General features: G+C 43.8%; 1 protein-coding gene across 3 annotated transcripts in view; it reads left to right on the top strand.

The window, feature by feature from the left end:
• Window positions 1–3,643: 3,643 nt before the first annotated feature.
• spas (spastin) overlaps window positions 3,644–12,245 on the top strand; it is an 86,175-nt gene continuing 77,573 nt past the window's right edge. The window contains exon 1 of one of the 3 annotated variants that reach the window (XM_075674160.1): window positions 3,644–4,125. In XM_075674160.1, the coding sequence (XP_075530275.1) occupies window positions 3,747–4,125 (379 nt within the window). In that variant the 5' untranslated portion in view covers window positions 3,644–3,746. The remainder of the gene's footprint in view (window positions 4,126–12,245) is intronic. The other 2 variants (XM_075674157.1, XM_075674158.1) reach the window with 2 other exon arrangements.

Below are 12,245 nucleotides of genomic sequence, written 5' to 3'. Positions count from 1 at the left end.
TAAACTTTCGCGTTCCCCCGGTGTAGGGTTGCCAACCGGACGTTATTCTGGTTAACCTCCCTGCCTTCTGCTTTTTCCTTCCCCCCCCCCCCCCCTTTCGAGCTGAATTGTATTGCTATAGATAGCGGCGCGAAGAAGCGCTCCCCTAGGAGGCGCTGGAAAAGAGGTATTTTTTGTTAATGATAAAGTAAAATAGAGTTCGTCTTTTGTTTCATCGCCACACGTAATATAACATTTATAAGGAATTTCGTATTCGTTGAATCAAATGTGTCTTGTTTTAATCAGGAGACGGTTTTTCTTTCTCAATGTTTGCTCCCATTTCAGATAGTTGCGCTTCATTCGCTGCTCCCATAACCGCCCTTGCTGATGTGTGGGACAATTGCTTCCGGACCTCCTTTCGCGCGAAGCTTCGCAACCCATCTGGATCCACTTTGATGTAGCAGCCAGCGTCGCTAATTAGTACTAGGATGTGTTCCCACAGGGATATGTTTGAATCGTATAGGAATGTCCGGAAAAAATAGTGGCTTAGAATATCGAGCCACATTCAATATTTCTCATACGCGCATAGGACTTTCACGGAATTTTAGAGAACGTAAATGACAGGCGCGTAGCCAGTAGGGTGGTGGGGGCACAACTTTTCTGTCAGATCTGGCATAAAACGTAGTGCGACAACACCCCCCCCCCTCCCCTACCCCGCTCCCTTTGCTGCCGAAAAGAATTGGTGACTATGCCACTGGTAGAACAAAATAGTTTAATTAGTGAATGGAATAGAGACTATAAAACAAAATTATCATTCTAGTGTCTTACTGCCCCCCCCCCCATACCAAGCATTTTCCTTGAAAAAAAAAAGAATGTTAAAAAATCCTACCACTTCAATGCGAGCATTGTGAAATTCCTTAAGGAATGTTTTTCTACTGATGCGAACGAGACATGCAGGCTAATCTGATAACGGGACAATTTTCATCCTTAAATCATAAAAATAGAAAAAAAATGGTTCTGATTTATGTATTATTAGCGTCTCAGTATTATCTGTCTATTTCCCGCAAATATACAATAACAATTAAGAAACAGTTAAATCATATTTGCAGTGTTGCTATTTTTCTTTAACAAGCGTTCTTATCGAGTAGGTACTACTATTCAGCCGCCGACAGATATTTGAAAACTTGAAATAGTGCATTTTCGGATTGAATACGACGCCACTAACAAGGACTATGATCGACTCCTACTCGACATGTCCTACATTCTTACTCTCCTGATTAGTACCTGCCGTGAACCAAGTTCTTCAGTTCTGCCTTTAACACATGTTCATTTTGGCGCTAGGTTGGGTCCGGTTGTGAACTATTTATATTGAATACAAGCATCGAAGCAAGATTAAGAAATGTGCGAAAAACGAAGCGATAACTTTCCGTAAATGGCCACGTTTTCCAAACAAAGGCCCCGGAAAACTGTACTATCTTCATAGTGCCTGTAGCTTGCATCAGCTGCAGTCGTTGTACCTTTGCGTGATTTTCATGCAAGAGAAAGAAATGTATAAGTAAGAGTGGACTCGAGATACAGGCTGTACTATAGCGTTTCCATGCAATGTATTTGCTTCGCGTGCATGTTTTCTTTGTTGCTGTTGTTGCTTCAGTCACCTGAGTAATTTCTATTTTACAGCGAAATAAATTAAAGTTTCGTGTTTGTTTTGCGATATACGTACATTTTGTCTTACAAATATGCAAAAATCTCTTCGGACCAATACCGAAGGACTAGTGGCGGGCAAAAGGCGAAAATAGCCCTAGAAGGTTTGAAGGTTTGAAGGTTTATTTCCGCAACTGGTGTTGCGAGGACAGCCAGGGAAAAAGCTGTATAGACAGCTTGAGAGGTCCTGGCTTCCTCTTACAGTGCAGCATTGACGGCGGCGGAGTACAACAACAAACAAAACGTGAGGAGAAAAACAAAAAAAAACAAAAAAAAACACGTAAGTTCGGTACAGAGAATGAGACATGCACGTTCAGTACGCAGTACATTGTACTTGTACAGTACAAAACTACACGAACATTTGGGGCAATTCTTTCAGAGAAATATTAGATAAATCAATATTCTCGTAGCAGTACAAATGGTTCAGAAGTGTCGGTAAGGTATGCTGCAACATTTGTTTGCCATAGTTTGTGCGGCATTTCTTAACATTCCAAGGTTCTGCTGTGCGGGTATCATACACAGTTCTGCTCTGCTCTAACCCAGCAAGTCTAAGCAAGGAGTCATCATTTTTCATCATGGCGAGTTTATATTTATAGCACAGTCTGTAGTTATACATGGACTTCATCTGTATAATGTTGTGTTGATGGAAAAGGCCTGCAGTGTGGAAGGAATACGGCACTTTACATGCAATGCGTATAATACGTTTTTGTAAGACAGTGAGTTTGTTAATGTTTCCAGCTGTTGTTGTTGCCCACACCATACATCCGTAGTTGGCTATGGAAGAGAACAAAGAGTGGTAAAGTAACAAGTTAACTGATGTAGGAAAATTAAAGCAATTGCGGCTTTACACAAGCATAAAGCAAATGGCAGAAAAATGTCATTCTCGGCTAAATATGGAGTTCTCCGCATTACCTCCCCCCCTAAAAGAAAAGAAGTATGATAAGGTATGAGTCCACACGATGCAAAAAGAACAAATAATAATAATAATAATAATAATAATAATAATAATAATAATAATAATAATAATAATAATAATAATAATAATAATAATAATAATAATAATAATAATGACATCACCGCGGACGTACAACGAAACCTACAATGCAGTCATATTCTCCAGAGAGAACTTTTTCAATAAAAGAAAACATAAGAGTATGAGTATTCAATGCCAATACAAATACCGACCAGTATTTGTGTTGGTATTGAATACCCTTTACCGTTCGGACGTTATAGAAATTTGAATACGTGAATGCGAAACACAAACTGATTTCCTCTTTGCGAAGCTACAACGCAAAATATAGAGAAGCTTCACTAAATGTAAAGCACCTCAGGCGGTAAAGTCAGGTAACGTACGTCAAATGGGGTGTCCTACTACAAGCCGCAGCGGCACCGTACAGTTTCATATTGCAGTCTCGACGACAGCTCGCAGTCGAAAAGACGCGGTAGTCGCTCGTCTGCATCGATCGATCGCTGTCCCGCCGTGAAAAAAAAAAAAAAAATGCGCCCAGGCGACTTCTCGCCGTCGCTTGAAAAGTGTGTACGTGTGCTACGGGCACAACGCGTGGGCAACTTGGTTAATCTCCCGCCACCGGCTCGGCGCTCGCGCCAAACTGGATGCGAGCCAGCGATTGGTCCGTGTCCGTGACGTCACGCGCATATCACTAAGTTTGCTCACCAACTTATGCCTCACAATTCCTCCAAATGTGCGCAATTAACTTAAATTACAAAAGAATGCGCTGCCGCCTGTGAAGCTGATACCAAACAATAACATGCCAATTTATTTCAGAAAATTACAGTAAGTAGCTATGTTACCATTTAAGAGAGGGCGCCACAATTTGTAAGTACCAAGTTTTGCGTTTAATGGTGCGTTGGAATTTTTCGTGGTTGGAGGTTGTACTGCTGGCTCCCGTAAAAGCCTCCGGTCACGTGCCTCGCCGCCAGTCTCCGCTACAACGCGATGGAGAGAGGCGACGAGAGAGAGGGCGAAAAGCGTCTGCTTTTCGGTCAAGCGCACAAAACGCACGCACGAGCGCAGCAGACGAGTCGATTGTTATGGCGATGTGCAGATGGCTGCAAGCGTCGCTCCGCCGGAGATCACGCCCGACGCTGACGAGAGTGCCGGCACCGTCGACAATGCTTCCCGACCGCGTACGCTGAGGACCGTCGGCGGCTACGTGATCTATCCCGTGCTCGTGGTTTTCTGGCTGCTACGATGGTTTCTCACGAGCGTGTTCACTGTGTTGGTGTTCGTTTTCCGCGGCGGCCGCAGCCAGGACGTCGTCGGTCGACCCTACGGCCATCTGTCGGCGTCGGCCGGCACCTTCGACGCAATGGCGGCGTCCAGTGCGGAGCCCGACGCAAACTTGCTCATTTGTCAGAAACAGCACCACAAGCGGGCCTTTGACTTCCTCTCCAAGGCTCTCAAATACGACGAGGAGAATGACGGTGAGTCTGCACAGTCTCTCAGCGTGTTATGTTTGTGCTGACCTGCGATTAAGCCGCCGTTCGACAGGCAAACGTGCGCGTCGGTGGTTAGGGCTAGCCTTTAGCGAAGCACTTTGCTCGCGCTTTGAAAAAAAAAAAAAAAAACTGTGGTATCAGCTGGCTGACCTCTCTGCAAGTCTCTTCCTGCTGGCTTACTCGCGCTCCTGAAAGCGGTCTCGGTTCTGTGCGTCTAGACGAATATACGTCATGTGGTGACGTTCAAAGTGCGTCACGCTGTTGGGTTTGAAAACGTTGGATAACTCGGCGACGACGAGAAGACGTCGCTCGCGCGGTACCGGCGTTGACAAGTCGTGCCTGTGGAGTTTAAAGTGCCACCTCCGTCGCTTTTCAGAACGCGCGCCGCTTTTTGCCCGACGAAGCGAGACCGCCTGACGCGAAAGGAAAAACAGTTAAAACATTAAACAAAAACGGAGCCCAGCACGACAAAGCATATGGGAGGAGCACTCAAACGCGAAAGAAGAAAAAAAGTTTGTCGGCAACGCTCGCTTATAGCGTACGCCCAGTGAATGCTCTGTTCGTGGCCCCGAGGAAGTTTCCTGCCGCACCTATGTGATGCCTTCCTTTCTTTCGCTTCTCGTCTGTTTCCATTTTACTTGCTTTCCACGCGTTCGCGTACTGTCCGCGCCTCTGTTGCCCCCTTAGTTTTTTTCTTTAAAGGACACAACCGTAATGGAAGGAGTCAGTCGCGTTTTCATGTAGGAGCACGCGTCTGTACTGCTGTGTCTACGCAGTTTTGAAATTGCTTTGCCCCGAAGGCGTGTTCACAAGTCTGTCCAGTGTTTTTTTTTTTTTTTTCACCGTGCACGCACCCAGCGTGTATTCCTCGTACGCGTCTTGACTGTCATTCTTTTTTGCCCGTCTTTAGCGTTATAGCTGTTTCCCGCACGTTGAAGTACAGTTAGAAAACGCGCGACGTCTCCTTCCTTTGTACTCTTCAGAGAGCCCCGTTTCGACATTTCCCGTCTCCACTTGGGGACGTGCACGGGAACGTTCGAGGCCCACTAGCTTTCTTGCGTGTAGTGGGCGGCGCTAATCTCTTGCCTGTGCGGCTTAGTCGCAGTTACCCAAAGCCGAAGACCACTAAGCGCACGCAGCTCTGCAATCGGTTGCTCACCCGAACTCTGTGCCAATGGCCTGCCCTCGTTGGCACATTGATTTATTTTGACCCGCAGGGCCGCATGTTGGCTCCGCGGACCGCTAGTAGCAGACGAATTTTTTTTTTTTTTTTGCTCCCTCCCTCTTTGCAGTTGTTTGTCCCTGTGGCTCCATCTATCGGTGACCTCGTAGTACCGCGCGCGTTGCTTTGTTTCTGCTTCTTTAACTACGATACGCGCACGCCGCCTAGCGCAACCTTCAGTTTCTTGTTGTTGCCGTCGTATCTTCAGCTCGTGGTTGTTTCGTTTGTTTAAATATTTTACCTCTTAGACGCCGGTGCCCGTTACGGCGGCTTCAGAACCGCAGCTAACCTCGTTTGCCGCACGAACACGCGAAGTTCCGCTGGTTGACCGAGCCGCTAGCGGCGTTTGGTGGGCGGTGGGCTCCACTGCGTGCGGTTGGTTTACGAGCTGCGTGCGTGCGTGTGTGTTCATGCGTACAAGTTGAAGGGGATGGGTAGGATAGTGGCGAGCAGATGTGCGGTCGCACACACAACACGCATTTGCGCCTGCCTCGATCGCCTTGATTGTCGTGACTGTTGCGTTGGGGCCGCGGCGGAGCGCCGAAAGGATCGTTCCGTGTTTGGCCGTTTCGTTTTCAGGGTCGTCTTCAGAGTGACGCCGCCGCGCTCTCTGTTTGTGATATCTGATTGTTTTTAGGTGACTACTTGTCGTGGCGGAAAACGCTTCGCGACAGCGAGTGCTTTCCAAGTCCAAGATTCGTACGCCTTTTCGAAAACCCACGAATCTGGAAAAGGCGATTCAAGGGCCCTTGAACCTCCTTACATATACATGTACACCTTGAATTCCTTGAAAACTCGTGGTTGGAGGCGACTTCTGAACATTGCAGTAACTTTCTCCACATGGGTGCTATGCAATGAACGCTGTCTATCGGCGAACACTCCTAGATGTTTTCTTTTGAGTGTCGCTAAGTGATTGCTGTGTGACGTGCCCATAGCCACCAACTAACACGCTTCTTTAAAGCATCGTTGCCATCGTGGAGCTAGACAAAGCGAGATCAAGCGTCCAAGTCATGTCACCATTTTGGTGTTTTGCTGATTGGTTCACACCGCAACCATCATGGTCCCCTTTTTGAGTCCTATGCATGGCGGGAAGTTTCAGCCATTTGGCTCTAAGACGAGTATCTTGGCTGAAGTCAAACTACTAATAAATCAAGTTACGGTGAACGCTCACTTTGGCGAACTTCAAGGGACCCAAGGAAATAGTTTACTTAACTGAAAGCTCACTAAACTGAATATTCACTAGAATATGGAACAGCAGACATAGAGCCAGAAGTGTGAAATGTAGTGTATGGAGATATGTACATCAATCTATACAAAGTGTGTCACAGTTACTTTTCTGCCTGTCTCATTTTGTAAACAAATTCCATTTGCACTGGTGTTCTTCAGCACAAGAAGAAACAAAGCTGTCTAAAGTATGTTTTGTGCACTTCCTCTGGCACAGCTTGTTGATGAGACGCAAAGTCTTGCAACGTTCTAATGCAGCCTCGGCTAGAATTACAGCATTTGAATCTGCCTTTGCCATTGCATCTTCCTTGTTGCACTCTTCTTTTTTGGGACGAACACTGGAAACAATTTCCAGATCTGATAGTTCAGCACAGGTAACCAGCTCACTGTCGCACTGCACATAGATGCCTCTGGAGGGGCGATTTGGGAGTTGCGGGCATCGACTAAGCCAACGCTGTAGAGCGCAAAACTTTGTTGAACAGATTTCAAAAATGAGCCTGGGTTCACTGATCAGGGTTGCACAACTGAAATATTCACTATTCAGAAATTCGTCTGACTGAAAAATTTTAGTATTGAATGCAGAGGAAAACTGCCGGGGATTTTCTAAAAGTTGGTTATCCTGAAATATTCGTTAAACCGCCATTCATACAACTGAAAGTTACTGTATTCATGTAGAAATGTACATGGAGGGGTGAATGGAAAAAGCTGCCAATAAGGCAGCTTGACAGGTTCTCACCCCTGTACATTTGATCAGCAACCGTTTACACCAAGCAAAAAAGTAGTAACAAAGAATAATGCATGCACAAACATTTTGCTCATCTAGTACAGGTATCGTAATATGAAATATGGAAAACGAACTTACATGCTGGCTTATACAATGTAGAAGTAAGGTGCAAGTTTGTAAGCTATGTTGAACTGTATAAAAACGATTATATAGGGAAAGAAGACAAAGGAACAAACTATAAGAAGTATGGTTAAATGCTAGTTTAGTTAGATATTCTAACACAATACGATGATAAGAGCAATTTAGCAGTTTTGGAGTGGTACTTTTCAGCATTTACTCTCTGTAATTAGTATCGTTTAGTGACAATTCCAACACTCCCAATTTCTTGTATTATATATGTGTATCGGTAATGTAAGTTTCGCGAGGCAAATTGGATCAGAACATTGGTGCCGTTTTTCTCTTCGTAGTGCTTTGCAGAGGCAGTGATCGTAAAACCTTTCCGTAGAGATTAAACCATATTTTTTTCTATTAGAGGAGCTGCTGCAGGCACCATGGAGCACTAGATATAACTCTTATTACCTCATTTCAGACACGAGCTTGTTTTCTTCTATTAGTTGACATTGTATTGCCCTGTTGCAAAAAAAGCATTATTTTACGTTAGAAAGAAAACATTAGTGAAGTAACTTCCTAATGTTCATGGGTACTACATCTCTATTCCGATAAAATAAACCTGTTACTCATGACAGCCTTAATATTGTGTAATCGGTGTGGATGTCCCAAAGGATATGTTCAGTGAATATCACGCCTAAAGGTTTAAAGTTGCTGACTGTCTATTGGATTTTTGCTTAAAGAGAAGGAAAAATCTGCAGGCAGTTGCATGCCCTTTGACCGAAATACAATTGCCTTGGTTTTGTTTCACATGTATAGTTAGTCCATTACTTGAGGCCCAGAGCACTAGTTTTGATAGAATTTCATTACCTCGGCAGAATAGTGCCACACGGTTACTATCCAAAGTGAATGAACTTGTATCGTCCGCGTATATTACAAGTTTTAAATCCTGATCAATCTGTGTGATATCATTAACAAACAAATTAAGAAAAGTATGGTCCTAAAATACTGCCTCGTGGGCAAGAAATAGTTTTCACAGAATAAAGGTGATGACGAATTGCTACCACCTGTCTACGATTGCTCAAAGAGAACTGAATAATGCCGTGCACTAAGCCACACATGCCATAGTACTGCAGTTTGTGTAAAAGTAGATTGCGGTTCAAAGAGACAAGTGCTTTAGTGAAATCAATAAAAATCCCTAATATTAAATTTTTACATTCAATGTTCTGTAATATATGCTCTTTCTCTGTGTGAGAAGGGTGAGCTCTGTAGGCCGGTACTGCCTAAACCGAAACAGCAAGTTTGTTATTAGGCTGTTTGTCTGCAAAAGTTCACAAGTGAGAAAGTAAACCTTTTTCTAAAACCTTTGAAAGAACAGCAAAATTGATATAGCCTAGGTCTGTAATTCAAATTATTCTTATCACCCTTCTTTGTGAAGGACCTCCACCTTGGCAGTTTGTAACTGCACTAGAAAAGCAGAGATTGAAAATATGTATGAGTGGTCCCACAGTGACATTTGCAACAAATTTTATTGGACGGACCTGCACATAATAGTTGCAGGCAGTGCTACTTTTCAAACCTGAAATTAGCGAATACGCCTTGCACTCATATATGCTGCTTTTAAGAACACAGTCTTTGCATGATTCTTTGACATGTGTTAGCATGCACAATAGGGGGATGATCCATATCTACAAAGTAATCATTAAAATATTGGCTAGTTCTCTACCATTGCCTAAGGTACCATTAATATTATGCTCAAGAGGTTAAGCGCCTTATTGCTACCAAATATTCTATCTACTTTTTGCATATAAGTGACGGGTTGTCTCTGCCTTGCACAAAAGTGCTAATATGCATTTCTAGCATTCTGAATTTTCTTATTCAGCTTTTTACAGTATGCTTTATAACTCCAAAAATGTTATGTCACTAGAGGCAAAAAAGGTGTAATACATTTTATATTTAACCTCTATCTTGTTTATTGTTTTCTCTTCCATGGCTTATGCATTTTTCTAGATGAATGGCATTGCTTATGTGGAAACTGCAAATCTTAAACCTTCTTGAATTTCTGTAGAAAATGTGAAAGGCTGAATCAACATCCTCAGCAGCAAAAGTCGCATCCCAAGACATAGCTTCCATCAGGATATATCCGTTATCTAAATTTCGAGACATGTTTTGTATAAGGATGTATAGTCTATTTTTTGACATCTTCATACATAGCCATAAATATAGGTAATTGATCACTCAAATCACATGAGATTGTCCCAGATAATATATTGTTAACTTCGAAGCTCGTAAGAAAGACGTCAATTAGCAAAAAAGAACGAGTGTTTATTCTAGAGGGTGAATCACATTAATTCATCATGCTAGAAGGCGAGTGACATTGTTACAATGGAAAAGTCAACTCTGAAAATAACCTGCTGAGCTTGAATCATGTGTCCAACTTGCCAGCTGCTTAGCTGCAAGGAATTGTCGTCAACATGGAGATTTCACTACTTTTTCATGTACAAGGGCAAATCAGAAAGTCTTCGCCCCTATTTTTCATTAGCCAGAATACGGTACACTCAGGTAATTGCATATATACGTCTGTTCTATGCTCCTTACACTATTTTTCCACATAGTCCCCACACCGGTGCAGACATTTCTCCCATTGCAGCACCCAATTTGAGTGCCCCTATGGTAAGATTCAGCGACACATGCGGCCTCCCCGAACGCTCATTGTCATGCAAGTCTTCAGCGCATTTGGGAACTCTCAACACCACCACCTCATATTTCTCAATATGAGACACCTTTTGCTATCCATAGGCTGCATTTCCCTGTGAATTTCTATGGGCATCTGTCCCTTGGTCCACAGAAAACGAATTGCGCTTTGTTGCTCTTACACCGTGCGCATGTAAAGCAGAACCACCATCTTCAACAACTGACAGAGCACCACGTCAGAGAGCTACTGGCACATAAGGCTGGGCCGGTCCAAGGAAAGTCCACCGTTGGGGATGGATATGTTGACTTCACGTGTACAGCTGATATATGGCTTTAAAAAATAAAAATAGGGGCAACTACTTCCTTATTCGGCATCGTATGTATGTGAATAAGGTTTGTTTTCTCTGCCCTCCTTGTTTTTTTGCCCTTAGGCATCGTCGAAATACTTGAATGCCTAGTTCTGAATCGGTTATTTTGTACGAACGCTGTTGTAACATTATTTTCTGGGCTGCGTGTTATTGGAAGCTCTTTTGTATCTCAAGAGTTTTCAAAAGTGCACAGAGAGCTGAATTTGGACTGGAGTTTCTGAAGAACGTGATGACCTGCCGAGCTGGTTCTGTGCCTAAGGCGTCCTCCCCTGGACCACAAGGTTGCGGGCTCATTCCTGGCCATATTGGGGAGTAGACGAGATGCAGAATAATCAAAAAAGCTCTTCCACTTTAGACTTCTGTAGAACATACGTGCAATCAAAATCAATCCGGATTCCTATGTAGCCTCCCTCATAGACTGCAACAGCTGCCAGATTTAAAACGTCATTAGCCTAAATAGTGACCGGGGTATTTGAAGTATGGGAGAAGCCTTTGCCCTGCAGTGGGTGTAACCAGGCTGTTGATGATGATGAGTCTAAATAAGTTTACGTATACAGTAGGATAGCATGCAATGCGCACACGTTGTCAAATGCTTGGCTTGGAAACGTGAATGTATTGTATATTGCGTTCAAAACACACGCACCTATTGTAGTCTCCAGTTTGAAGTTATACCTAAGCTCCGGAAAGTAGGTGCGCCAATGTTAGTTGCTTTGCATCGATACTACGTTTTCCTTATGGACTCTTTTTCATTCGATTGTATTATCACCCGTTGCAGCGAGTGGCTGATGCTGGCCATAACTGAGGTGGCTGGGCGTCATGCCAGAAAGATTAGAAAGTGAAAACAATCACTGCATCCAAACAGCCATTTTTATATTTACTGTCCTACACACACAAGTGTACAACTATGCACCTGCATTAAATTGTTCATGCAGTGGACGAAGTACCTGTTCTTGCAACGTGTTTCTTCGCTGTCGCATACACTAGCTGTTCTCAAACCTTGCATGCGACTTTGATGCAGTGTTCATATAGCATAAATAGTTGTCCCCCACCGACCTTCAAATTTTTTTTCGAAATTTGCGCGATATTTTCGATTTCAAACGGAGCTGACGTGAACACCCCGGCCTTGATAAACGAGTGCGACATGTTCAGATTTATAGCGCAGCGGAGTACGATGGACGGACAGGAAGGACGAGAACGCCGTGTGATGTGTCCTCGCTGTTCTGCCGCCGTTAATCGCGCTCTGAACGCGTGCGGAAAACTAATAACATTTTGATTGCTTCTTTTTTAGAACTCGCAGCCAATTTGCGGCGTTCGCGACTTAGCATTCGCGAAACAGGGTTTTCCACGATAGAGCTCGCGAACCCGTTGCTGAACTTGTTCAACACTATTTCGATGAGAACGATTTGACTGAACGTGTGTTTCGCTTCATACTTCGCAAGTAATCGCTGCGGAAGCTACATCCTTAAAACATTTGCACCCTTTGGGGTGTATATTTGCCTCACATCGATAATCGTTGTTTGTCCTGCTTGCGTTTGCTTTACTGAAAACGATGCGCTCGATAGTTTCCTGTCGAGAATGGTGATGCTGATAACGCGCATGCCGTTCGTGACTTGGAAGTATCGGGTTCGCAGCGTTAAAGAAAGGAAATAGGGGCAAGACAGGTGAAGATTATTGTTGCGAGGCAGATATACACCCCAAAGGGTGCAACTGCTTCAAGAGCACGCCAGATCATTGTAAAATCATTTACACTCTTAAAAACGCAAAG

Source organism: Dermacentor variabilis, chromosome 11, assembly GCF_050947875.1.
Source record: "Dermacentor variabilis isolate Ectoservices chromosome 11, ASM5094787v1, whole genome shotgun sequence".
Lineage (NCBI taxonomy): Eukaryota > Metazoa > Arthropoda > Arachnida > Ixodida > Ixodidae > Dermacentor > Dermacentor variabilis.
Note: the sequence above shows the minus strand (reverse complement) of the source record. Positions and strands in the feature narration are given on the sequence as shown.